We start from the raw sequence: 24277 nt of genomic DNA, 5'->3' as shown, positions 1-24277 counted from the left end.
CACTTCGTCCAATTAACCAATTGCAAATCAACTCCGTATAAAAGCATTTAATTGATAGAAAGCAGGCACAATACAGCAAGTGAATTTAATTGCTAAAATGCAAGTAATTGATGAAATTCAAGTAAAATGCAAGCTTAAAAATGCAGTTAAAAAGTTAAAAAATCTAAAAATGCAGTTAAAAAGATCTAAAAGTTTACTACTGATGAATTCCCGAAATTACTTAAAATTGATGTAAATTGTGAGCAACATTCCTCAAGAAATCAATTTTCGCTGTGGGATCATATTCAACGACCAATCTTTTGAGGCGTTCAGTTATTTTCTTATATCGCGTACATGAAGTCGCCTGATCCCCCCGAAGAATTTGAGCCTTTTTGCCTATTATTAACCCTTCCTCTTCCTTCAGAATTTTGATTAACCTCCAGATATTCAAATGAGCTCCACCCGCCGAACGCTTTATCGCAGAATGAAACCCCTCAGCAGCATTATTTGTTCTCGGTAGATCTTGTAGAACACGCTGATTAACATTCCATACAGCTGTCGGGAACGTAGGTGTTTCTCTCCTTCGTCTGGCACCACGTCCTCTCACAATGCCTATGTAAGTCAAGTCGAAGTAAACGATGAATTCAGCAGGTATTTCTTCATCGTCTATCAAATCTTCATAAGCCTCTTCGACATCTTCAACGGGGAGGAAAGCTAATGCTGAAAAACATCGAATTTTAAGACAGAATTCAGAGTCTGTGTTGTATTTTTCTTTGAGGCCTAAATCGGTAATTTTTCGAAACACAGATTGGCTCAAATGAAACAAACATGCCACGACAGATGCATTAAGGAATGATGAATTAATTGCCTTGTGAACTGCAGCTTCGAAATCTGCCATGATATCAATCGGATCTGCATCAGGTTGCATAATTTTCAATTGGTCAAAGAATAATTCGTATGTCTGCTTCCTTTTATTCGGCAGTAATGCAAAGACCCGTGGTAGACTGCTACCTTTAACTTGTACATGAATGCAGAACAGTTGAAACCACTGTTGTGGCACAATCTTGAATGTTCCATCACATGCCCAATGACGATATGATGCTAAATCCTGAAGAGCACTTTCTGATGCGAATACTAGTAAGCGCTGTTGATCCTCGACGCCCGAATCGAACCTCAGAAACTGCTGGCCATTGTCAAGCTTGCAATATTTGTCAGGTATTTCAAAACCGTGTCTAGCCGCTGGATTAGCAGGAAATCCAGAATTTTTTTGTCGGCACCTTTGAATAGTCCTTGAGACGACGGGCAGCCTTGGGAGTTGAGAGCAGGTATTTTCTGATAGCTGCGTAAACTTGGCCGCTAGTATGCTACGTGAACTTGCTGCTATGTTTTCCACTGCTTCATGCTTTATTTCTGCAACTGCTTTTCTAGCATTTAACGAATCGACATCAGCTGGATGAAGGTGCTCATTAGAGAAATAAATAATTTTAGGCTCATTGTTTTCCGTGACCGTGTGAATCCGCACTGAACATAGCCTTCTTTTCTCACATCTCCAGTATTCTTTTCCTAGGTTTGCACTGCTCGAATGAAAATCGTAGATATAGTTATTTCCATCAGCCACCTTCCGCTTACTCTTCGCTGACACAATGAACTTTGCCATTTCGGGATGGGCGAATTCGGGATTAGGAAAGAGACAGATAATATCTATCCTTTAACGAGGCTCGTTAAAGGGGAGAGAACGATAATAACTATCCTTTAACGAGGCTCGTTAAAGGAAAGAGGCCGGTAATAAAGATCCTTTATTGTATATTATGTGCATTAGAGAAGATTTCCATGTACAAAAGTTAAAGTGGAGTGGTGCTACTAAGCAAGTTACTAAAAGTCAAGTTACAAAAAGTCTTTGACAAAAAAAATCATCCAGCAAAAACACGTAAAAAGTCACAAAAAATCTTTGACGAAAAAAATCACCGGACAAAATGACGTTGGACCAAAAGACGGGCGGACAAAAAGACGTTGGACGAAAAGACGTGGACGAAGTGTCGTTGGACGAAATGACGTCGGACGAAAAGACATAGCACCGTTTTCAAGCAGTCTATCAAAGAACTTTATGTAGAGATTGGCAACCAATCCTGTGTTGCTAACTTTATTTAAAAGTTGCTTTTGACATGTGATGGGTTTTGCTCCATAATGGAGGTATCAGTTAGGAGTTAAAGTGTTTCCTTTTATTGTTAGTATTGTTTAACTGGAATTGTAAGCTATAGTTCTGTAATGTTAAGGTAGTTTAATACTGTGTTAATAATGAAGTTAATTTCAATATATCATGGGCGCGATTCTCCGCCCCCCACGCCGGGTGGGAGAATAGCAGGAGGGCCTCCCGACATTTTTCACGCCCTCCCGCTATTCTTACCCCCCAACGCCCGACCCACGCCACGAATCACCGTTTCTTACGGCGAGCAGTGATTCTCCGAGGCCGATGGGCCGAGCGGCTGGGCCTTCACACCCGTTTCAACACGGCAGCAAACACACCTGCTCGCTGCTGTCGTGAAACGGGCGCCAGATGCCCGTTTGGGGCATCTGGGGGCACGATTGGCATGGCAGTACCACGGCAGTGCCAAGGGGGGCATAGGCCCGCGATCGGTGCCCTCCGATCGCGGGCCATGCGTCCGTAACGTACGCATTCTTTTCTCTCCGCCGCCCTGCAAGATCAAGCTACGACGGCAACTGTGCCTGCGCGGCTGAGGTCATCGGCCACGTCAGCCGGCATGACGCTTGGCGTGCGGTCTTGGCGACGGTCGTCAAGGCCGTGACGCACGGGGCTGCGCTCCTAACCCCCGCCCGGGGGGGAGAATCGGCTCCGGAAGTGGGCGTGAAGGCTGCCGTGGGTCTCGGCCTGTCCCACAGCAACCTTTACGATTCTCCGCATTTGCGGAGAATCTCGCCCCATAGCCCTATATGTGCCTGGAATCACACCTGGAGTGAAGTATCCTTTCCTAATATTTTTACAAATTAAAAAAAAGTATTGGGGTTCCTTTCTGGTCCCTGGCAAATGCTGGGGCCCGGTTTGGGATGGTAATAGTGTGTAATATGAGAGTGATGAGTAGAGTGACTTACCCTGGTGGATCAGAGGCGATCATTCATCCCCTTTTGGCACTAGGTAGTTGTTCTCTTTTGAAGTGCAATGGCGCTGACCACCACTGCCACCACCTCCCATGCTGGATCGGTGACCGTGCTTGCCGATTTTCGCCCAGAGTGGGGATAGAGGACACCGCTGTGTGTCGCCACTGACCGTGCCTGGTAGGCGCTTGAGGAAGGCGTCACTAAATTTGGGGGCAACACGTTTCCTATTTTTGGCAGCCATCAGTCCCCAGTGGCTTCTTATCCCTTGAAGAGTCCTTGCTCTGTGCAGAGTCAGCCTTTAAATATGGGGCTGGATTACTGAAGCTCGCAGGCCATGGCTACCCTGCCAGAGGCGCAGTGTCAAACCCGTGCCTCTGACTTTTCCTAACCACGTTCCACACCATGTGGGCTGACATTCTGCCACTGCCGGGGGTCAAACGTCAATTTCCCTCGCCAATATCGGACTTTGCCGATTTCAGAGAAACTTCCACCCAATGTCTAAGACTGGGGAATCGCAAATACAAACTTGCATTTTAGATCTTTAAAACCTTTAAGAAAAAAAGATTGTTTCGAGCTGATGGCGTTGACCAGACTGTACTCCTATTTGTTGCCAAGCTCATATCGATCTAATTATTTGAATTAGGCAGTTTAAAATCGGGGTGCTAGGCTCTCATTGAATACCATTTTCCCAATAGTTTTGCTTTCCCCCAAATGAGATTTTTTAAAAACTTTTTGGGACATGTTTCATGGGCAGCATGGTAGCACAGTGGTTAGCAATATTGTTTCACAGCTCCAGGGTCCCAAGTTTGATTCCTGGCTTGGGTTACTGTCTGTGCGGAGTCTGCACGTTCTCCCCGTGTCTGCGTGGGTTTCCTCCGGGTGCTCCGGTTTCCTCCCACAAGTCCCGAAAGACGTGCTTGTTAGGTGAATTGGACATTCTGCATTCTCCCTCCATGTACCCGAACAGGCGCCGGAATGTGGCGACTAGGGGCTTTTCACAGTAACTTCATTGCAGTGTTAATGTGAGCCTACTTGTGACAATAAAAATTATTAAATCAGGACCCTGACATTTATATTTGTAGGAAATAATTATGCAAAGTTGATCCTAAATTGCGGACACAATGTGTCAGCACTATACAATCGCTAAGCGTGCACTGGATCAGCAGATAGTGCTGACAAACTATGGCTATACAAATGTTGCACTTTAATAAAGTAAATATTTTGCAAATAGTGGTTCTCATGATGATAGAAAATGTTGTTCCGTTTTTCAAGAATTGTATTCACCAACTTGTTTCCATTGTCTATATCCAATATCTCTTTAATCTATAGATGAAGAAATATAAAAGAAAATGCAAAGTGGGACGTGATAATGAGACAGCATTCATGATGAATATTGGCGAAAAATCGGTACCACAGATAACCTATGACCATATTGATGAAAAGGATGACAAGAAAGAGGTCACCATTTTTATTGATGAGCCTGCAGGTATTTTTTTATTGTATTCTGTATAATATGTTACAATACTATCTTGGTAATTCACCTCGAAGGTTCCAACATAACTGCCGATGACACGTTGTCACAGCACAATTGGGTTAAAGCCCAAGTTCACGCATAGAAGATGACCTTTGTTTTCACTTATAAGAACTAGATAAACATTTTTATGGCTGAGGCTGGGATTTTCCGCTCCCTCCTGTGGTGGATGTCATGGCAGATGGGAGCAGAAAATATCGTGAGAGAGAAAAAAAATCAGTTTCACTTCCGCAGCAAAACAGGTCCCCATCGTCTGCCCCTGACTTTAATGGTGGCCCCGTGTCTAGCATCTCCCACCGTTTTACACCTTGCTGGTGATGTGTTGGGTATGCGAGGACTGCATTTACTGTAGCAGTGAGAGAGACAGGCTTCCAACACTTGAAGGAATGCAACTCTATTTTGTTGAACTCTTAACTATTAAACATACTTTAACTGTGGGTTGACACTATGCTGAGTTGACTGGAGACCTGAGGCTAACCTGACCAGACTATCTTACTGCCACAGGGTGTATGTTCAAGTTGTTGCTCACAGGCTCTGTCTGTCTCAGAGGCTGGATCCCGAGAGAGCGGGAAAACTAGTGCCCTCTGGCTTCATAGTGACCGTGTCCTGTCTGGTGATTGGCTGCTGTGTTCTGTGTGTTCATTGGTCATCCTGTGTGTCAATCAATGTCTGTCTGTGCACCATCATAAACTTGTGTGTATATTATGACAGCTGGCAGCATCAATTTAATACATTTCAGTATCATACATGCTCATTATAATGGCTGCTCGCTGGAACATACAAACTAGGAGCAGGTTAGGCCACTCGGCCCTTCGAGCCTGCTCTGCCATTCAATAGGATTGTGGATGATCTGACTGAAACTTCCCGCCTGGCCCTGGTAACTTTCCTGACTCAGCTTATCAGAGTTACCATTGGAGTAAGTCACTTGACAGCACCAGGCTCTGCAGGCAGCATCAAGTCACTTAGAGGCAAGGACCTACCTACCAGACCAGCAGTAAGGCTTGTAATGTGCTGCAGAGTAAGGGTTGATTGGGAGAGGGGGAAGGTCGACAGGGATTTGGGAAAGGCTTGCACGGCAAGAACCCGACTGCGGTAGAGTGAAGAGTGGCAAATGATGCACTGAGACACATGGCAAAGGGGGTGTGGGGTGGAAGTGTCCTCTGGGCCAGAATGGGGAAGACTCTCTTACAAAGGGACAAAAGAGAGTTGGGACAAGAATGGAAGGATGGTTGAGTGAAGAAGTGCTTCGGTTTAAATTAATGACTTTGCAAAGACTGTCCCAGTCCCAGTCCAGGGAGGGAGAGGGCACATCAGTTCACTGCCATTTCTGGCAGAATACTGGGCCACAGATGGTGCACGTTTATATTGTGGGAGCCGGGAGTTTCACTCGGCGTGGCTGCTCGCCCCTCACCAGTCGCAGGATCGGTGAGGGTTCGGCGCCAATTTTGCCGTCGTGAAACGTCACAGTTCCCACGCCTGCGTCGGCACTTAACCTCCAAAATGGTGAATCCAGCCCTAAGTATTGATGCCAACGGAGAATCCGTGGACTTTTACGAGAGAAATTCCAGCGCTGCACCTGGACCGATTCCGCTACCGTTAAGGGGCTAGCACCGGTGCCGCATGGAACACAATCAATTCCAATGAAAAACGGTGCCGGATTCACCGTGTCTGTGACCAACACTCGGGGGGGGGGGGGGGCTGACAAGCTGCAGCCTCACACACACATTACAGTCCCCACACACACATCCAGGCCAAAAGGTTGCCATTGGTTGTGCTGGAGCGCACCCATACAGCTGATGGGTTGTTTGGGGTCAGAGGGCCCCCCCCGGGGGTGCCCTGGGGGACACCTATGTGACCCGTGGCACCAGGTTCAAAGCGGGCGGTTAGCGGTGTGCGCAGCTGCATGGCTGTCTTGCCGGCTACAGCAGGGTGCTCCTTGTCCGTCCACCCCAGCCCTACATCCCACCTCCTAGCCACCCCCCACTCCCCCCCCCCCCCCCCCCCCCCCCAGCCCTGGCAGAAGCCCCTGGCCAGCGGCACAACTGTCAGCACACACTGGCCATGTTGGACATTTTCCGTGCGCCCTCTCTCTCCGCCAGCAGCCGCCATGCCGCCTTCACGGTTTTCGAAAGCAGAAGTGCCCCACGCTGTCAGGAACTTGGCCTATCAGAGGCAGAGAATCACGGAGGCCCTGGAGAGTAGCGGGTCGGGCCCGCTAATGATATGCAAACGGTGCCTGCAGCCCCTGCGGAGTGAAACACGTTGACGCCGTTCTCGAGGTGACGGAGAATCGCGATTTTGCATCAGTTCGGCATCTGCCGCGATTTTGGCGTCAGAAGCTATTCTCCGGCAAATGGCATTTCCCGATTTCGGCGTCGCCGAGCGGAGAATCCCGCCCAATATACTAAACATTTCCCATTTTATTCCTTGGCCACAAGCACATTCACCATCCTCTAAAGGGAACAATTGGACACTCTATAGGGGGTGGATGGAAGGGCAGAGCTTAGCATAAAGGGCATGTTTAGGGACTGTTTAGCACAGGGCCAAATCGCTGGCTTTTAAAGCAGACCAAGCAGGCCAGCAGCACGGTTCAATTCCCGTAACAGCCTCCCCGGACAGGCCCGGAATGTGGCGACTAGGGGCTTTTCACAGTAACTTCATTTGAAGCCTACTTGTGACAATAAGCAATTTTCATTTCATTTCATTTTTACTTTTCATGAGGAGGACCGTTTGAACTTATTTTTTACAAGTCGCCTTCTGCGGATGAGGATTCACGACTTTTGAGAGGGGCTGTGGACCATGACTCTTGACTGGAACCAGCCAATACCCTCCAACGGCACTCCAGAAAAAACGCCCTTGAACGGGGTCAGGAATTCCAGAATTGGGACCATCCACCATGTTTGAAGGGTTCCCAAGTCATCCCAACATGGGGGAAAATCCAGGCCATAGTGTGGAACAAGAACACCTGAAATAACACGGTCATCCAAGAACCCATGGGGATAAGTGTGCTCTGCATTTGCTCTTGTGTTTAACTGCGTTGGAATAGCTTAACTGAGACCAGCTAAATCATTACACAGGTCTTCAACTCCACAATTGGGACATTTTCAGGTCAAAGCCTTTGCTGTCTCCTGTGCACTGAACCACTTCCTGTCATCATATGGAGTCAAATTGACTGGATACGAATTGATATTGACAAAGATACTGCAAGGAGTCTGAGTCAGATTAGGCATCTGACACTTTGGGCTGACATTTCACCTTACTGCTGGACGCTGCTACAGTTTAGGATGTGTATGTTTGAGAAGCCTCCTCCTAATTTGTTGTCTAATAATTTTTTGTCTAACACTACATTCTCAACTAGATGTAGAGAGAGGAACAGAATTGACATTTCGAGTCCAATCTGACTTCTTCAACCGTAAAAGAGTCACACTGGACTCGAGATGTTAACTATTTCCACAGATGCTGCCAGACTTGCTGAGTTTTTCCAGCTCTTTTATTTTTATTTCACAATATTTTGCCTTTGCACAACTAGATGTGATAGGGTTACAGAGCTTTGCTCTGATCTGTTGGTTCAGCAATTGCTGAGCTCCATCATCTGTGCTTTTGGTATTCAGCAGGCAGGACATATCGAGTTGTAGGTTCATTAGATTATAATGTTTGAGATAAAATATCGTTTTCACTTTCTGCAACAACAAAGAAAATGTAATAAATGACCTCACGTGAAGGTAGCTTTCAAAAAAAAATGAGCTGCTTTAAGATATCTCCCAATTTATATTAATTTGGATTTTTGTCAAGGAATCCGTCTCAGAGTTTAGTGAATCATATTTAAGCAATTTTGCATGAATATACACATTATTAAATTGGAAGGAATTAACTATTTGGCTCCTTAAGTTTTTAATTCAACTCTTAATTAATGACGGAGCAAGGCTACATTTAAAAAAATATCTATTCAGAAATTTGATCCAGAATGAATGCAAAAGTCGTGAACTATTGCCAAAGGAATCATGGGAGCAGATGGAGCTCATTGTTCGCCACCAGTAATTACAGGTCATGTATACAACTCATTACTATTGAACTTGTCAAAGTCTAATGCCATAGAGAGACACCATGATGAATAGCTATTGGGAGGTTATTTTTCCAATCATTAGTTATTACCATTCTTTGTTACCAAGGTTGTATTTAGCATCCCATGAATGCTGCTTGAAAAGATTCCCCTTGATTTAAAAAACATACTATATATTGGCAACAGGCTGCAGTGTAGTATGTCAACCTGCAGCTTCATTTGACTACTTTGCATTAAAGAGATCTTATGCCCTTTAAAGATAATTGTCGGCTGCGACCACTTCCGGGTGCTGTCCCTACATTTGCCGTCAGTGCAACTGATAGCATGACGACCTTATTTGGGAGGCAGCCTCTTAATTGGTGCCTCCGTGTCTGCTGCCCAATTAAGGACAGCAGGCAGATTCGGGAGGCTGCAGGCAGAAGGAAGGCAGAGGTGGGCACTACTGCTGCAGGATGGAGAGCTGGATTGAGGGGGCCTCTGAAGAGGTTTTTACTTTTTGAAAGTGAGCTATTTTCCATGTACCGCCGCTGCGGGCCGCTGATCCAGCAGCCTCCAGTAGGGTTGGTCGGGATGTAAAGGAGCTGCCGGCCTGTAAGCAGCTTCCAGACACCAGCCGGACTTTATCCCCAGCATCCCCAATCGGCCCCATTGTGCAAAATAGCTACCCACCGCAGCTGGTCAGGTAGCCCTTGCCACTTCCATGTCTTTGGTAAGATGGGCCACAGAGGGGGAGCTCAATGGTACTCCGAACTGATGCTCTTCCACTCTATTATCCCCCTAATCCTTCCTTCAAGCCGGCCTCAATGGGACCAGGAAGATTTTTCCCAACATTTCCCATTGTTTTCTTCAGAGCAAGCTTGGAATTTATAATTGGACCTAATCTCTGACTTGGAAAATCTGTTGGGAAAAAAAATGAATTTTAACAGCTTAGAATTAATAAATGTAACTGCACCCTGAACAATTTCAGAGCTGAAGTGATATTGATGATAATCCCCTAAATCCAAGTAAGTTATTTATGAATTGCAATCATATTTCATGATTTAAAAAAAATGAAAGATTGAGGCACCAGTGAAGATTTGGGTTACAATCCCCAAGGGAACCATAGGGACTGGCCGATCAATCTCCCAATGGGGCTGGTGAAGTACGAGTTCCCCCCGCTGAGGGCCGGAGGCCAACAGCGGGCTCATCGGTTCCCCGGGATAAAAGCCGTCCTGGGAAGGAGCCGACATCTCAGGATGGTACCGACTGGGACTGTTGCTTAGTTGCTGTGTTTCCTGGCTGCGAGTAAGAAACAAGCTACTTTTGACTCACCTTTTCAGGATTCCTCATTAACTACGATAGTTTGCCACTATCGGGTTTTGGGAAATTACACTCTTACTCCCTGCTATAAATTGTGATTAAAATTTGATTTTCATTTCCATCATTTGCAAATGATTGGTTGAAATGCAGCCTAAGTTTCTTTCTAACTGTCTCTAATATGGAATAAAGCAGTGATATTCAAATGCTACAGCACCTGGTTTTTTAATTTCCGTCTGAACTGAGATATAAATATTGCCTGCCTAGCCCGACAGGACTATAATACCCATTGTGACAAGCAAGCTCCTATCTCTGGAGAAAAGTCTTTCTGAATACCTGTCAGTTTTAAGCAGCAAATACAGTAAAATGTGGTCATTTCAAGACTACGGATCTGAACTAGGCTGCACGGTAGCACAGTGGTTAGCACCGTTTCGCCACAGCGCCAGGGTCCCGGGTTCGATTCCCGGCTTGGGTCACTGTCTGTGCGGAGTCTGCACGTTCTCCCCGTGTCTGCGAGGGTTTCCTCCGGGTGCTCCGGTTTCCTCCCACAAGTCCCGAAGAATGTGCTTGTTATGTGAATTGGACATTCTGAATTCTCCCTCTGTGTACCCGAACAGGCGCCGGAATGTGGCGACTAGGGGATTTTCACAGGAACTTCATTGCAGTGTTAATGTTAGCCTACTGGTGACAATAATAAAGATTACTATTATGTTGTACCAAAAAATTGGCAGTTCCCTTTGGATCTCACATTACTGTGCTAAAATGAAGCTATGGGGATGTCAGAAATGTCTTCATCCCATTTCCCTAGCTTCCTCCCCACATTTTTACTGCCACTATTTAAGTTATGCCCTTTAAAGATGATTATAGGCTGCGAGCATTTCCCGCTGCCTTCCCTACATTTGCCAGCAGTGCAACTGACAGCCCGACCTATTCTCTGCCCAATCAACTTCCCGATATTGGTGTCAGCCAAAGGGAATCCCGCCCAATATTTCCTGATTTTTTCCAAAATGTTTGCCAGCCAAAATTTTAGCAGCTTGTGCTTTATATTTGAAATCCTATTTATGGCAACCTACTTCCCTTTTTCAGGTATTGGCCACTCTAGAATTAACCACGCAGTGAAGAGCACTCGATTTCCATACTGTTACATTTCCTTCATATTTATTAAGCATCTGCTTGTGATTCTTTAGTACGATGATGTGGAGCTGATGGCGTTGGACTGGGGTGAGCACAGTAAGAAGTCTTACAACACCAGGTTAAAGTCCAACAGGTTTGTTATAAATCACTAGCTTTCGGGGAACTTCACCTGAGGAAGGAGCAGTGCTCCGAAAGCTAGTGATTTGAAACAAACCTGTTGGACTTTAACCTGGTGTTGTAAGACTTCGTACTATTCTTTGGTCCAACAGTATCTGTGGTGATATGTCATTTGTGATTTAGACCTCACTGTGGCACTGCTCAATCAGCCAAAATGATTCCCCCTCACAGACTCGTAGAAATTGCTCTCAAACAGCATCGAAACAAAGCATTTGAAATTGGGCTTTAAGACATTGGGAATCAAAATGCCAGGCTTTACCACATTTCAAAACAGCTAACTTTGCTTCTCCAGTCACATTTTTGCGGCTTTTGAAACTATTTCTTGACATTCTCCGCTCTGTTTGCAGGACTCCCATTCTGACATAACTTGCGCAATTTTACAGATGAACCATGAAGAGTAACGCAAACGTCCATTTGTTGATTCTTTATTAGTTTCATGTGGTTGTCCTCAGGATGACACTGTTTATCCTGGGCGACATGGAGGTCATTCTTTTCCAAGCAGTTTTTCCGTATGACTATTATTTCTATCTCAAAATATACAGTAAAACATAGAATATCTCCGGCAGTGTTGCAGACTTGTATAAAGCTTGGCACGTTCACATAAGTAATTGTATAATTTTTTTAAGTTAATTACATTTGCTTAATTAATTCAGAAACACTTTGTCCAGTATCCCTTTTCATTTCCTAAGAGAATACCTTCAGTCCTACACTGGCTGTGGCTTGATTTCTAGTTTGCTTTTTCTTTTCAGATGTCCAAAAAAGGGAACTAATTAAAACTGAACAGATGAATAAACTAGATTCTTTCCTTTTGGGAACACAAGGACATGAGTAGATCATTCAACCCTCGAATCCACCATTTGGTTTGATCGCAGGTTATCTGTATCTAAGCATCACTTCCTTGATTCATAACCCTTGAGATTCCTCCCCAACAAACATCGATCGATCCCAGCCTTGATTGACATAACGCCCACAACCTTCTGGGAGGAAGTACCGAATTGTCATATTACGATCCCGGACCAGACCCAACAGTTACTCGGAGGCTGGACAGAAACCCCAATATTTTATTTCATTTGTAAGACTGTGAGGAAAGGATGCTCCGCTTCAGGAGCGAATTCCTGCACAAATAGAGATATGAGGCAGGATTCTCCATTTGGGAGACTGAGGGCTGGGTTCTCCGATTCTACGGCAATGTTCGCAGGATCCATCTGGCCTTACGGCCAAAAGGTTGGCGGCGCCCCCCCCCCCCCCCCCCCCCCCCCCCGCCCCACCCCACCCGCGATCTTCCGTCCGGTGGGGGGCTAGGAGCCGCGCAGTGTAAAGCCCCCGGCTTTACCTGTGGATACATCCGGGTCTGTGGCCGCGCATGCGCATGGCGGCATCCTGACAGCATTTGCCGAACGCGATTTCAGTGATCAAAGAATCCAGCCCTACATTCTCACTCCGGAGGAGAATTGCTACCAATTATTGTTCCTCCTGGGAGCAGAAATTGCAATGTAATTCCGTATCCCTTGCCATGCAAATTTACGCAAGCCCTGACATGTTGGTGCAGTGCACCTTATAGATTGTGCAGACTGCTGTTATTGTGGGCTAGTGGCAGAGGAAGCGAATTCCAAAGGTGGTGGATGGATACCCATTAAATGGGCTGCTTGTTCTTGGATGGTGTCAAACATCTTGAGCGTTAATGGAGCAGCATTCATCCAGGCAAGTGGAGAGTATTTCATCACACTCCTGCTGACTTGTGCTTTGTAAATGACAGGGGGCGGGATTCTCCGAAACGGCGGCTAAGTGTTGACGCCGGCGTAAACACCAGAGCGTTTCACGCCGGCATCAACGGGCCCCTTGGCCCAGCGATTCACTTACCTGAAGGGAGCCAGCAGGGCGCCGGAGTGCTCTGCGTAGCTCCAGCTGCCGATACAGGGCCCAGCATTTCCAGCCATGGGTCCGCGCATGCGCGTGGCGGCCAACTGTGGCGGCAACCCCGTGCAACATGGCCAACCCACACAGTAAGTCGGCCCCAACAATATAGGCCCCCCGCAGATCGCGTGCACCCGCCGATCAGTGGCCCCCGATCGGAACCCTGGCCGTCCTGGAGGACCCCTGCCCCCCACCAAGGCGGGGGTGGAGAATGGGGCATCAGACCCGCGACGCCTTTGCACGATTCTCCGGCGACCGGAGAATCACCGGCAGTCACTGGATGGACAGGGCAGCACGGTAGCGCAAGTGGCTAGCACTGTCGCTTCACAGCACCAGGGTCCCAGGTTCAATTCCCCGCTGGGTCACTGTCTGTGCGGAGTCTGCACGTTCTCCCCGTGTCTGCGTGGGCTTCCTCCGGGTGCTTCGGTTTCCTCCCACAGCCCAAAGATGTGCAGGTTAGGTGGGTTGGCCGTGATAAATTGCCCTTAGTGACCAAAAAGGTTAGGAGGGGTTATTGAGTTACGGGGATAGAGTGGAAGTGAGGGCTTAAGTGGGTCGGTGCAGGCTCAATGGGCCGAATGGCCTCCTTATGCAATGTATGTTCTATGTTCTATATGGCTGTGTATGTTCCTAGTGATTGTATTCTGGAGAAGTACTTTAAACAGAGTCACCACCTTAATTTCCATTACGATCCCAGACCTGACCCCAACAGCGGCTGGGACACTGGACGGAAACCCCAATATTTAATTTTAATTTTGTTAGACGGTGAGGAAAGGATCCTTCACTCCCGGAGTGATTGCACGAAGAAATAAGGATAATGGGTGGGATTCTCTGACCCCCGCCGGTCGGAGAATCGCTGGGGTGCGGCGTGAATCCCGCGCCTGCCGGCTGCCGTATTCTCCGGCGTTGGGATTATTGCGGGGGCGGAAATCGCGGCGTGCCGTTCGGGGGCCGTTGGCAGCGGCCCCCCTGGCGATTCTCCAGCCCGCGATAGGCCGAGTGGCCGCCCGTTTTCGGCCGGTCCCACCGGCGTAAATTAGAGTCGGTCCTTACCGGCGGGACCTGGCTGAGCAGGTGGCCCTGGGGGGCCGTGGGGAGATCTGGCCCCGGGGGGGCCGTGGGGAGATCTGGCCCCGGGGGGTCCGTGGGGAGATCTGGCCCCGGGGGGCCGTGGGGAGATCTGGCCCCCGGGGGGCCGTGGGGAGATCTGGCCCCGGGGGGCCGTGGGGAGATCTGGCCCCGAGGGGCCGTGGGGAGATCTGGCCCCGGGGGGCCGTAGGGAGATCTGGCCCCGAGGGGCCGTGGGGAGATCTGGCCCCGGGGGGCCGTAGGGAGATCTGGCCCCGGGGGGCCGTAGGGAGATCTGGCCCCGGGGGGCCGTAGGGAGATCTGGCCCTGGGGGGCCGTGGGGAGATCTGGCCCTGGGGGGCCGTGGGGAGATCTGGCCCCGGGGGGCCGTAGGGAGATCTGGCCTCGGGGGGCCGTAGGGAGATCTGGCCCCAGCAGGTGCCCCCCCACGGTGGCCTGGCCTGCGATCGGGGCCCACCGATCCGCGGGTAGGCCTGTACCGTGGGCGCACTCTATTCCTCCGCGTCGGCTGCTATTCCTCCGCGATTGCCGACGCGGAGATGAACCCCACCCTGAGGGTCAACAACAAAGAGGCACAATTTTAAGGTGAGGGGCAGGAGGTTTAGAGGGGATTTGAGGAAAAACGCTTTCACCGGTGTGGGGGGGGGGGGGGGGGGGATGTCTGTTTCCACATCTGATCGCTGTGGAAACAGACTGTCACAGCTCTAGGTGAATTAAGCGCCTTTGGTTTCGGCTGGAGCGACCCATGGTCCCTATCCAGCTCAAAGACTGAGGTGATCTCTTCCTCCCCAACAATTTGGCAAACATCTCCGAGGACCCTCCAGCCCCTCAGGCAGTTCCATGATCTGAAGATTCTGCCGTTGTGACCGGTTCTCCAGGTCCTCCACTTTGGCTCCCAGCCCTTTATTACTTTCCTCCATGTTCAGCAACTCCTCTCCCATCGAGGTGTCAGTCATTGTGCCGTGACAATGCCTCCTCCAACCCCTTCAATACCTCTCCCTGCTCCTGCACAGCCTTCGATGTCTTTCCAAGAGCTTCCTTTATCGGTAAGAAGTCTTACAGGTTTGTTTCAAATCCAAAGCTTTCGGAGCACTGCTCCTTCCTCAGGTGAATGGAGAGGTACATTCCAGAAACATTTATACAGACAAAGTCAAAGATGCCAGACAATGTTTTGAATGCGAACATTCGTGCGACTCGGCCAACGTTGTCTACCTCATACGCTGCAGGAAAGGATGTCCCGAAGTGTGGTACATTGGCGAGACCATGCAGACGCTGCGACAACGGATGAACGGACATCGCGCTACAATTGCCAGGCAGGAATGTTTCCTTCCAGTCGGGGAACACTTCAGCAGTCAGGCATTCAGCCTCTGATCTCCAGGTAAGCGTTCTCCAAGGCGGCCTTCAGGACGCGCGACAACGCAGAATCGCCGAGCAGAAACTTATAGCCAAGTTCTGCACACATGCATACGGCCTCAACCGGGACCTTGGATTCATGTCGCATTACATTCATCCCCCACCATCTGGCCTGGGCTTGCGAAATCTACCAACTGTCCTGGCTTGAGACAATTCACACCTCTTTAACCTGGGATTACCCCCTATCTCTGGATCTGTAAAGATTCAATTACCCGCAAATGCTTGCATTCAAAGTATCGTCTTGCATCTTTGACTTTGTCTATATATATGTTTCTGGAACCTACCTCTTCATTCACCTGAGGAAGAAGCCGGGCTCCGAAAGCTAGTGATTTGAAACAAACCTGTTGGACTTTAACCTGGTGTTGTAAGACTTCGTACTGCTCACCCTCGTCCAACCCCGGCATCTCCACATCATTCCTTTATCTGGGCCAATGTTTCGTCCGGCAACTGTTTGAGCATTCCCATCATCCCCTATGCCGCTCAAAATGCTTGGCAAACAGCTGCTCAAACTCCACCTCCATCACCTTAGCCAGCATGTCCACTGTAATGGGGGAAGCCTCACCCCACGAGCTCCACAGAACTCCACACCGAACTCGGGCTCTCAGGCGGACTGGCGCTTGTTCCTTGTCGTGACGTAGTCTTCCATCGGGTTTTCGGCATCTTCTAATCACCACAACTTTACTGGACACCGTTCATATAAACTGTCAAATCTGTCAAAAGGACCAAAAGCCGAAAGCTCTAGCGGGAGCCACCCAACTTGTGACCTCCACCTACATGTCGCCACAGGAAGTCCCCACCAATAAGGGTTTGGAACTACTGCAGCCAAGAAGATTGGAAATTGAAAGATGTATCTGAAGCAACCACATTGATTTTGACTAATAACTACCACCAGATATATAAATGACCTCTGGAACCCAACTACGTGTGGTGAATGTATTCACCTGTATCGTGTAGAGTGCTGTGACCTATGACCTGGAAATGATGATACGGTCTACTTCCAGGTACTGTACTGGAACCCCGGTGGGCTCTGCCTCTGGCTCCGCCCTCACCGGGGCCATATATTGACCGGCCACCTATTGGTGGCACTCAGTTGTACAGCCGACACTGGCAGGCGCGTTCATGGATAACAAAGACTAGTATTCACTCGTTTTCATGGTCTCACAGTGAATTGACGGTATAACACTGTGTTTCAAGAAATAAACTCATTCGTGGCCAAGCAAGAGTTAAAATATCAATCTGTCGCACAGAATTTATACCAGCATCATTTTTCTCGGTTGTTGAACTCTTTCAAAGTGTGCATTGAAAAACTGAATCCTGATGATATTGTTGGATCAGCAGCTTGAATGAGTTATGTAGAGACCGTGTGAGGCAGCTGAATTAGTATTTGAGATACAGTAGTTAATACTGGATGTTTAGACTGCACATTAATTCAGCTCCGTCACACTATCTGTCTGGCCTCGGAAGCCTTTCTAAATAAAGTTCAGGGATGGTCAGTGCTTGCCGTTATACAATTATATTAAAAGTGAGAGAAAAAATCTTTAATTTTCAAAGAAACCCTGGAGCAATGCGACATATATTCCAATTACCACACAGCACAAAAATTGTTGTTTCCCGTAAAATAATCCAATGTATTTCTGTTGTACAGGAATGCATGGACGTGGATGTTGATATAGCAATATAAAGAAAATCAGTTTTATTGTATTGTAACTGTCTTTTTAAAATTTGAAAGCCAATTTCAGATTGAAGTCAATAATAACCAGTGCCTTCCCCGGCAGAAACCAAAGTGGGGGTTGGAAAACTGAGAGTTTGGGAATATTTTGGCCCCTTTCCCACTCTGTGGGCAGGATTCTCCTTCCAGGGATGCCTGGATTGCGCTCCCCGATGGGACGGAGAATTGGGATGGATAATCGGGCATCAGGGCAAAACCGGGATCAATGCCGGGTGGTGACCCGATCGTGATGCTCCAACCCCAGGTAGCAGTGGGAACGAGGTCCACGCTGGACGCCAGTGGGAGCATGTTAATAAATGCAAATGTGTCTTAATGACCCATTTTCATCCATTTAGCTGGCCAGGTGCCCTGTTCTCCGACGTTCTGCAATTCTCCGGTCCGCATGGTCGGGATCACGTGGGCGTGGATCATTTGTGATCTCTACCAGCCTGGCCCTGACGTGGTGGACCTCGGGATGGGGCAACTGGGGCCCCTTGGCTCATCACAAGGTCCACCATTCCCCAGGTCCATGCTGGTAGAGACCAGCCAAGCCCATCCGAGGGCCATCATCTCCCCAACAAAGCACTGCCTGCTCACGCCACCTCTACCAGACACCTATCCCCGCCAGGAACCCCTGCAATAGGGGGGACCCCCACCCCCTGGGACCCCTGTAATAGGGAGACCCTCCACAGGGACCCCTGTAATAGACAGACACCCCACAGGGACCCCTGTAATAAGGGCACCCCTCGCAGGGACCCCTGTAATCATTTTAATGGAGTTAGGGAGCTGGTATTATAGGTACATCCCCCTTGCATGGCAGCAGCAAAAGCAGTCAAAGCGGCCGGACATCCCACTCATTTCTGGCCTCCGTACAACATGAAAAACATTGCGGTGAGATGGGAAGAGACATTAGGAGCCTCAAGTTGTCCCACAGGGAAGCAAGCCCCCCTTGTCATTATGGGAGGGTAGGGGTGGGCAGGTAGGCACTGGGATTGGTGCCCAAGGCATTGTTCCCATTGTTATGCCGCTTGCTTGCCTGTCAACGCCCCCTCCCCCCAGGAGGGTAAAGTTCTGCTCCAGATTTCTATTTCTCTCCTTCGTTAGGTCTGTTACACAGGGATGTTACATTTGCAATTTCCCAATCCACTAGGATCTTTCCACAATCCAGGAAATTTTGCAAAACTGCAACCAATGCATCCACTATCTCTACAGCCACTTCATTTGAGAACCTAAGCGTTAGAATGCAGGCTGTCAGGTTCAGAGGACATGCCAGCTTTTTAGTCCCTTAAGTTTGCCAGTATGTCACTGAATGGCTGCAGGGTATCCTGGAGGGGGAGGGGGATAAAGCCGAGGTCATGGTACATGTTGGTACCAATGACATAGACAGAAAGAGGGATGAGGTCTTGCATCAGGAATCAGGGAGCTAGGCTGTTGACTAAAAAGCAGGACCTCTTTGGCTGTAATCTCTGGATTACTCCCAGTGTCACATGCCAGCGAGTATAGAAATAGGAGAATAGCTCAGATGAATACGTGGCTTAAGAGTTGGTGCAGGAGGGAGGGTTTTACATTACTCGACCACTGGGACCGTTTCTGGGGAAGTTGGGACCTGTACAAGTGGGACATTCTACATCTGAACGAGAGCGGGACTAACATCCTTGCTATAAAACCATAAGAGATAGGAGCAGATTAGGTCACTCGGCCCATCGAGTCTGCTCCGCCATTCAATCATGGCTGATATTTTCTCATCCCCATTCTCCTGCCTTCTCCCCATAACCCCTGATCCACTTATTAATCAAGAGTAGGTTTGCTAGTGCTGTTGGGAGGAGTTTAAACTAAATCAGCAGAGGGTGGGGTCGCAGACTGTTAACAGAATAGGGACACAGTGTATCTCAGAAAAACAATCAAGTCAGAGGTCGTAAGTTTCAGGAGAGTAAGACAAGGCTGAATGGCCCCTACTTTAATGCCCGAAGTATTTCAGGTAAAACGGATGAGTTAAGGGCAAGGGTTGACACGTGGAATTATGATATTGTAGCCATCATGGAGACATGGTTGAGGGAGGGGCAGGATTGGTAGCTTAACATCCAGGATATAGAATATTCAAGAGAGACAGAGGAGGGGGGAAAAGAGGAGGAGGCATTGTACTATTAGTTACGGAGTCAGTTACTTCAGTAAAGAGAAATGATATCTTGGAGGGGGATCAAATGAGGCTTTGTGGGTAGAGTTTAGGAATAAAAAAGGGACATCCATATTGCCAGGTGTTTATTATAGACACCAGTAAGCCAATGGGAAATTGAGGACCAAATATACGCGCAATTCGTAGAGGCATATAAAAATAATAATAGGGTAATTATATTAGGTGATTTCAACTTTCCCAAAATTAATTGGGATAGTCATCGTGTTAAGGACTTAGATGGAGTGGAGTTCTTAAAATGCATACAGGAGAACATTTTAGTTCAATGTGCAGAGGGTCCAACAAGGGATGGTGCAGTGCTGGACCTAATTCTGGGGAATGAAGCCCGACAGGTGGTTGATGTGTTGCATGAGGAGGATATTTGGTGATAGCGACCACAACATGATGCAATTTAAGTTAGTTATGGACAAAGAAACAGACAAGGGGCAGCACGGTACCACAAGTGATTAGCACTGTGGCTTCACAGCGCCAGGGTCTCAGGTTCGATTCCCGGCTTGGGTCACTGACTGTGCGGAGTCTGCACGTTCTCCCTGTGTCTGCGTGGGTTTCCTCCGGGTACTCCGGTTTCCTCCCACAGTGCAAAGACGTGCGGGTTAGGTGGATTGGCCATAATAAATTGCTCCTTAGTGATCAAAAAAGTTTAGGAGGGGTTATGGGGATGGGGCTTAAGTGGGTCAGTGCAGGCTCGATGGGCCGAATGGCCTCCTTCTGCACTCTATGTTCTAAGTTTCAAGAAAAGGTTTTGGATTGGGGGAAGAGTAGGTTTTAAGAAAATAAGGCATCATCTAGCCAAGGTAGACTGGAAAGAATTACTTGTGGGCAAATCTGCAATGTGGCCCCAGTATTGAGGAAAAGTTGTAAAGATAAGCCGGGGAATTAGAGGCCAGTGATCTCACGTCAGTGGTAGGGAAACTATTGGAAAAAATTCTGAAGGAGAGAATCTATCTCCACTTGGGGAGGCAAGATTTGATCAGGAATAGTCAGTGTGGCTTTGTCAGAGGGAGGTCATGCCTAACAAATCTGATTGAATTTTTTGAGCATGTGACCAGATGTGTAGATGAGGGTAATGTAATTGATGTAGCCTTTGACAAGGTCACACATGGGATACAGGGTAACTTGATAAGGTGTATTCAAAATTGGCTTAGCTGTCGGAGATGACAGACGGCTGTCTTAGTGACTGGAAGCCAGTATCTGGAGAGTGCCACAGGAGATCTGTTCTGGGTCCCGTATTGTTTGTCATTTACATATAGAATACTATGGGGGGTAGGATCAGTAAGTTTGTGGATGTCACAAAGATTGGCCGGTGGTTAACAGTGAGGTTGACTGTCCTGGGTTGTAAGAAGATATAGACAGGATGGTCAATTGGAATTTAACTCTGAAAAGTGTGAAAAGGAGTCATTTAACAAGGAACAGGATGTCCTGCCAATCTTCCGCGGCATCCAGCAGTATCTCCAGCTCCGCATCAGCGAACCGTGGGGCCGCTCTTCGGGGTGGAATGAGAGTGCGTGGGGAGTGAAGTGGCTGCAGCTTGACATACTCTCGAGTGCTAATCCCACGCCCACGAATCACACACCGGCGTGTGTGGTAATCGCACCAGTTCCACATGTCGCTGGCGCTGGCCCATGACCATTTCCTGAATGACTCTGGGACCGGAGCCACCATCGGGACGGGAGAACACCCGCATGCCAGCCCCGACATCGGCACTTGTCTCTGAAAACGAGAATCATGCCCTATATATTTAAAGAAGGACTTGTCCAGTTATCATCAACTGACCTTCCTACCTGCTCAGGAGAACAGGTTAAAATAGATATCTGTGGGAATGGAGAAGGACGATGGCAAGTTGAACTCCTGGGTGATCTTAACTTATCTCTCACCCAGTTGCCACTGGACAATCAGATGAAAATCTCCCCTAATATTTCATATTTTTGACCAGAAAGATGATCCAATTATCAAAAATGATACATTTTCACTGATTAGTCTAATAGGTGGGGAGGCGGTGGCGGAGTGGTATCATCACTGAACTACTAATCCAGAGACCCAATCTGGGGATCCAGATTCCAATCTCTGTTGAAATTTGAATTCAATAAAAATCTGGAATGACAAATGTACTGATGACCTTCGCCAATTGTCGTAAAAACCCATCTGGTTCACTCATGTCCTTTAGGGAAGGAAATCTGCCGTCCTTACCTGGTCTGGCCTACACGTGACTCCAGATCCACAGCAGTATGGTTGACTCTTAACTGCCCCCTCGAGGGCAATTAGGGATGGACAACAAATGCTGGCCCAGCCGGCGACACCCGTATCCCATCAACGAATAAAAAGTTTTGAATAAGTAGAATATATAATTATCTACTTAACCGTGAGCTCAGAATTTGGTAACAGATTTGATACGTGAACATGTTCTGCTTTAACTGACTTAAATTAGGTGTTTTCCAGTAAAGTTTCGCAATCATTCTTCAAACCTATCAGTGTTGGCTATTTGTCAGCAGGACGTCTGAATCAGCCAGATAGCAATGAAACTGATGCTCAGACGTAATCTCACCCGGTTGTCTTTTTTTTATTTGCTTTGTCAGGTCTTACGAGGATGTTTAGACAATCTGGTAAGTCTGCCTCAAAGTAATCACTATTCAGATGCTGTAGCCTGAACCGTGATTGTTGAGGAATTAATTTTGCCTTTGTCCCGACTCTGTTCCCCATATATAATTTTCCCCATCAGTTCTCATCAATGCTTATTCCTTCTCCATTTAATTCTCTTACCCAGTGTGGAGAATTAAACAGATGGTTGATTTTAGTGCTTTTCCCGTTGTTTCGATTGGACATTTGCATATTATTATTGGTGCCTACTGTTGTTACAGTATATAATTGTTTACTAATCTGTTTGGCTTCTTCATGCACCATTAATAATTCATTTCTGAAATCAGCAGCTTGAGATAAACGGCGCATTATTTTGGGGGTAATACTTGTTAATGAATGTCAGTGTTATCACACTCTCATCTGTCTCGCTTCCTGTCTGCTTTGAATGCAGAATGAGCTTTGTCAATGACAGTCTAAGCATTTGTTTCCATTGTGCTATTCCCAAACCAAGCAATTCACTCAGGCATGTATAATAAGCAGTCATTGTCTGTCCCTTGATTAATATGTGCTAGTAAATGATTTATTTTGTACAAAGATCCATGAACTTAATAGATGCAATTTCTATTGTGTGGGATTTAACAATAATGATTCATATATTTCATTGACTCCTGCAGTAATCTTTACATTCTCGACCAGTTACAGCTCAGCCCTTTTTTATTCAACAACTTCAGTTTGACTTGAGTGTTCCTTTCATCTAACTCCAGCAATTTAAGTAACTTCCCACTGGTCCATCTTGGCACATACAAGCTGTTAAGTTTCTTACCTTCCCCACATTAGAGAAAAGTGTCTCATTCCTGACACCTGCATGTTTGTCTTCCCATTTTCCTGGAGATTAGTGATTTTGATTTACGCCTTCCTTGTGGTTTCTGCCTTGCTTTGGCTTTTTGCACACAGGTCAACCGCTTTCCTGGTCTTCCTTAACCATCTGTACCTCAAGCTGTCCCTCATCACCAGGTACAAGATAATTATCTAACCTCACGTTTTTATTTATTACAATGGTCCGTTGTCCAAGAGGCGAAACATCGCGTGTGTCCTGGTCAATCAGAGTTTAACACTTTTGTTTCCCTTACGAAAGATCATTATAAAGTTTCACAGTTTCCGTTGTGAATAATTCCAATGCATTAATTTCACTCATGTTATTTTTAAATGTACATATTGTATTCCTTGTGGTTTGTTATCCATCGTGATAAATTATCAAGAAATTATTTTTAATTGCAGTTTAATATCTTAGTGATAAGTTCTTTTTAGAGATAACAATGTTAAAATATGTTTTTGAAATTGATTCTTGTCAACTACATTTTTAAAAACTTAGAGTACCCAATTATTATTTTTTTTCTGAATTAAGGGGCAATTTAGCATGGCCAATCCACCTACCCAGCACATAGAACATAGAACAGTACAGCACAGAACAGGCCCTTCGGCCCCCGATGTTGTGCCGAGCAATGATCACCCTACTCAAACCCACGTATCCACCCTATACCCGTAACCCAACAACCCCCCCCCCCCTTACTTTTTAGGACGCTACGGGCAATTTAGCATGGCCAATCCACCTAACCCGCACATCTTTGGACTGTGGGAGGAAACCGGAGCACCCGGAGGAAACCCACGCACACACGGGGAGGACATGCAGACTCCGCACAGACAGTGACCCAGCCGGGAATCGAACCTGGGACCCTGGAGCTGTGAAGCATTTATGCTAACCACCATGCTACCGTGCTGCCCCATCTTTGGGTTGTTGGTGTGAAACCCACGCAGACACGGGGAGAATGTGCAAACTCCACACGGACAGTGACCCAGGTCGGGGATCGAACCCGGGTCCTCAGCACCTTGAGGCAGCAGTGCTAACCACTGCGCCAACGTGCCGCCCCTTGTCAACTACTATTGTTAGATTTTTATTTTCTTGTTTGATGCGGCTATATTTAACTATGGATGACTTTGATGAACTAATGTGGTGGCCCATAATACAACACCCAGCCGTGTCAAAATGCTTGTACTTACTCACTGTTGACCTCTGATGGGCTTGAGCAACCTTGTTAT

The 24277-nt window shown here is 47.4% G+C and overlaps 1 protein-coding gene across 8 annotated transcripts in view; it reads left to right on the top strand.

The window, feature by feature from the left end:
- The window catches only part of kcnq1.2 (potassium voltage-gated channel, KQT-like subfamily, member 1.2), a 606356-nt gene that overhangs the window by 128539 nt on the left and 453540 nt on the right, over nt 1–24277 (top strand). For 7 of the 8 annotated variants that reach the window (XR_005458330.1, XR_005458329.1, XR_005458328.1 and 4 more), the window contains exons 10-12: nt 4423–4579; nt 22180–22206; nt 23135–23194. Coding sequence is in view for 4 of the 8 variants with exons in the window: in XM_038780519.1 (XP_038636447.1) it covers nt 4423–4579; nt 22180–22206; nt 23135–23194 (244 nt within the window). In the remaining 4 variants the exon portion in view is untranslated. The remainder of the gene's footprint in view (nt 1–4422; nt 4580–22179; nt 22207–23134; nt 23195–24277) is intronic. The other variant, XM_038780518.1, reaches the window with a different exon arrangement.

This window comes from Scyliorhinus canicula, chromosome 20, assembly GCF_902713615.1.
Source record: "Scyliorhinus canicula chromosome 20, sScyCan1.1, whole genome shotgun sequence".
Taxonomy (NCBI): Eukaryota; Metazoa; Chordata; class Chondrichthyes; order Carcharhiniformes; family Scyliorhinidae; genus Scyliorhinus; species Scyliorhinus canicula.
This window is presented reverse-complemented; position numbering and strand designations above follow the sequence as displayed.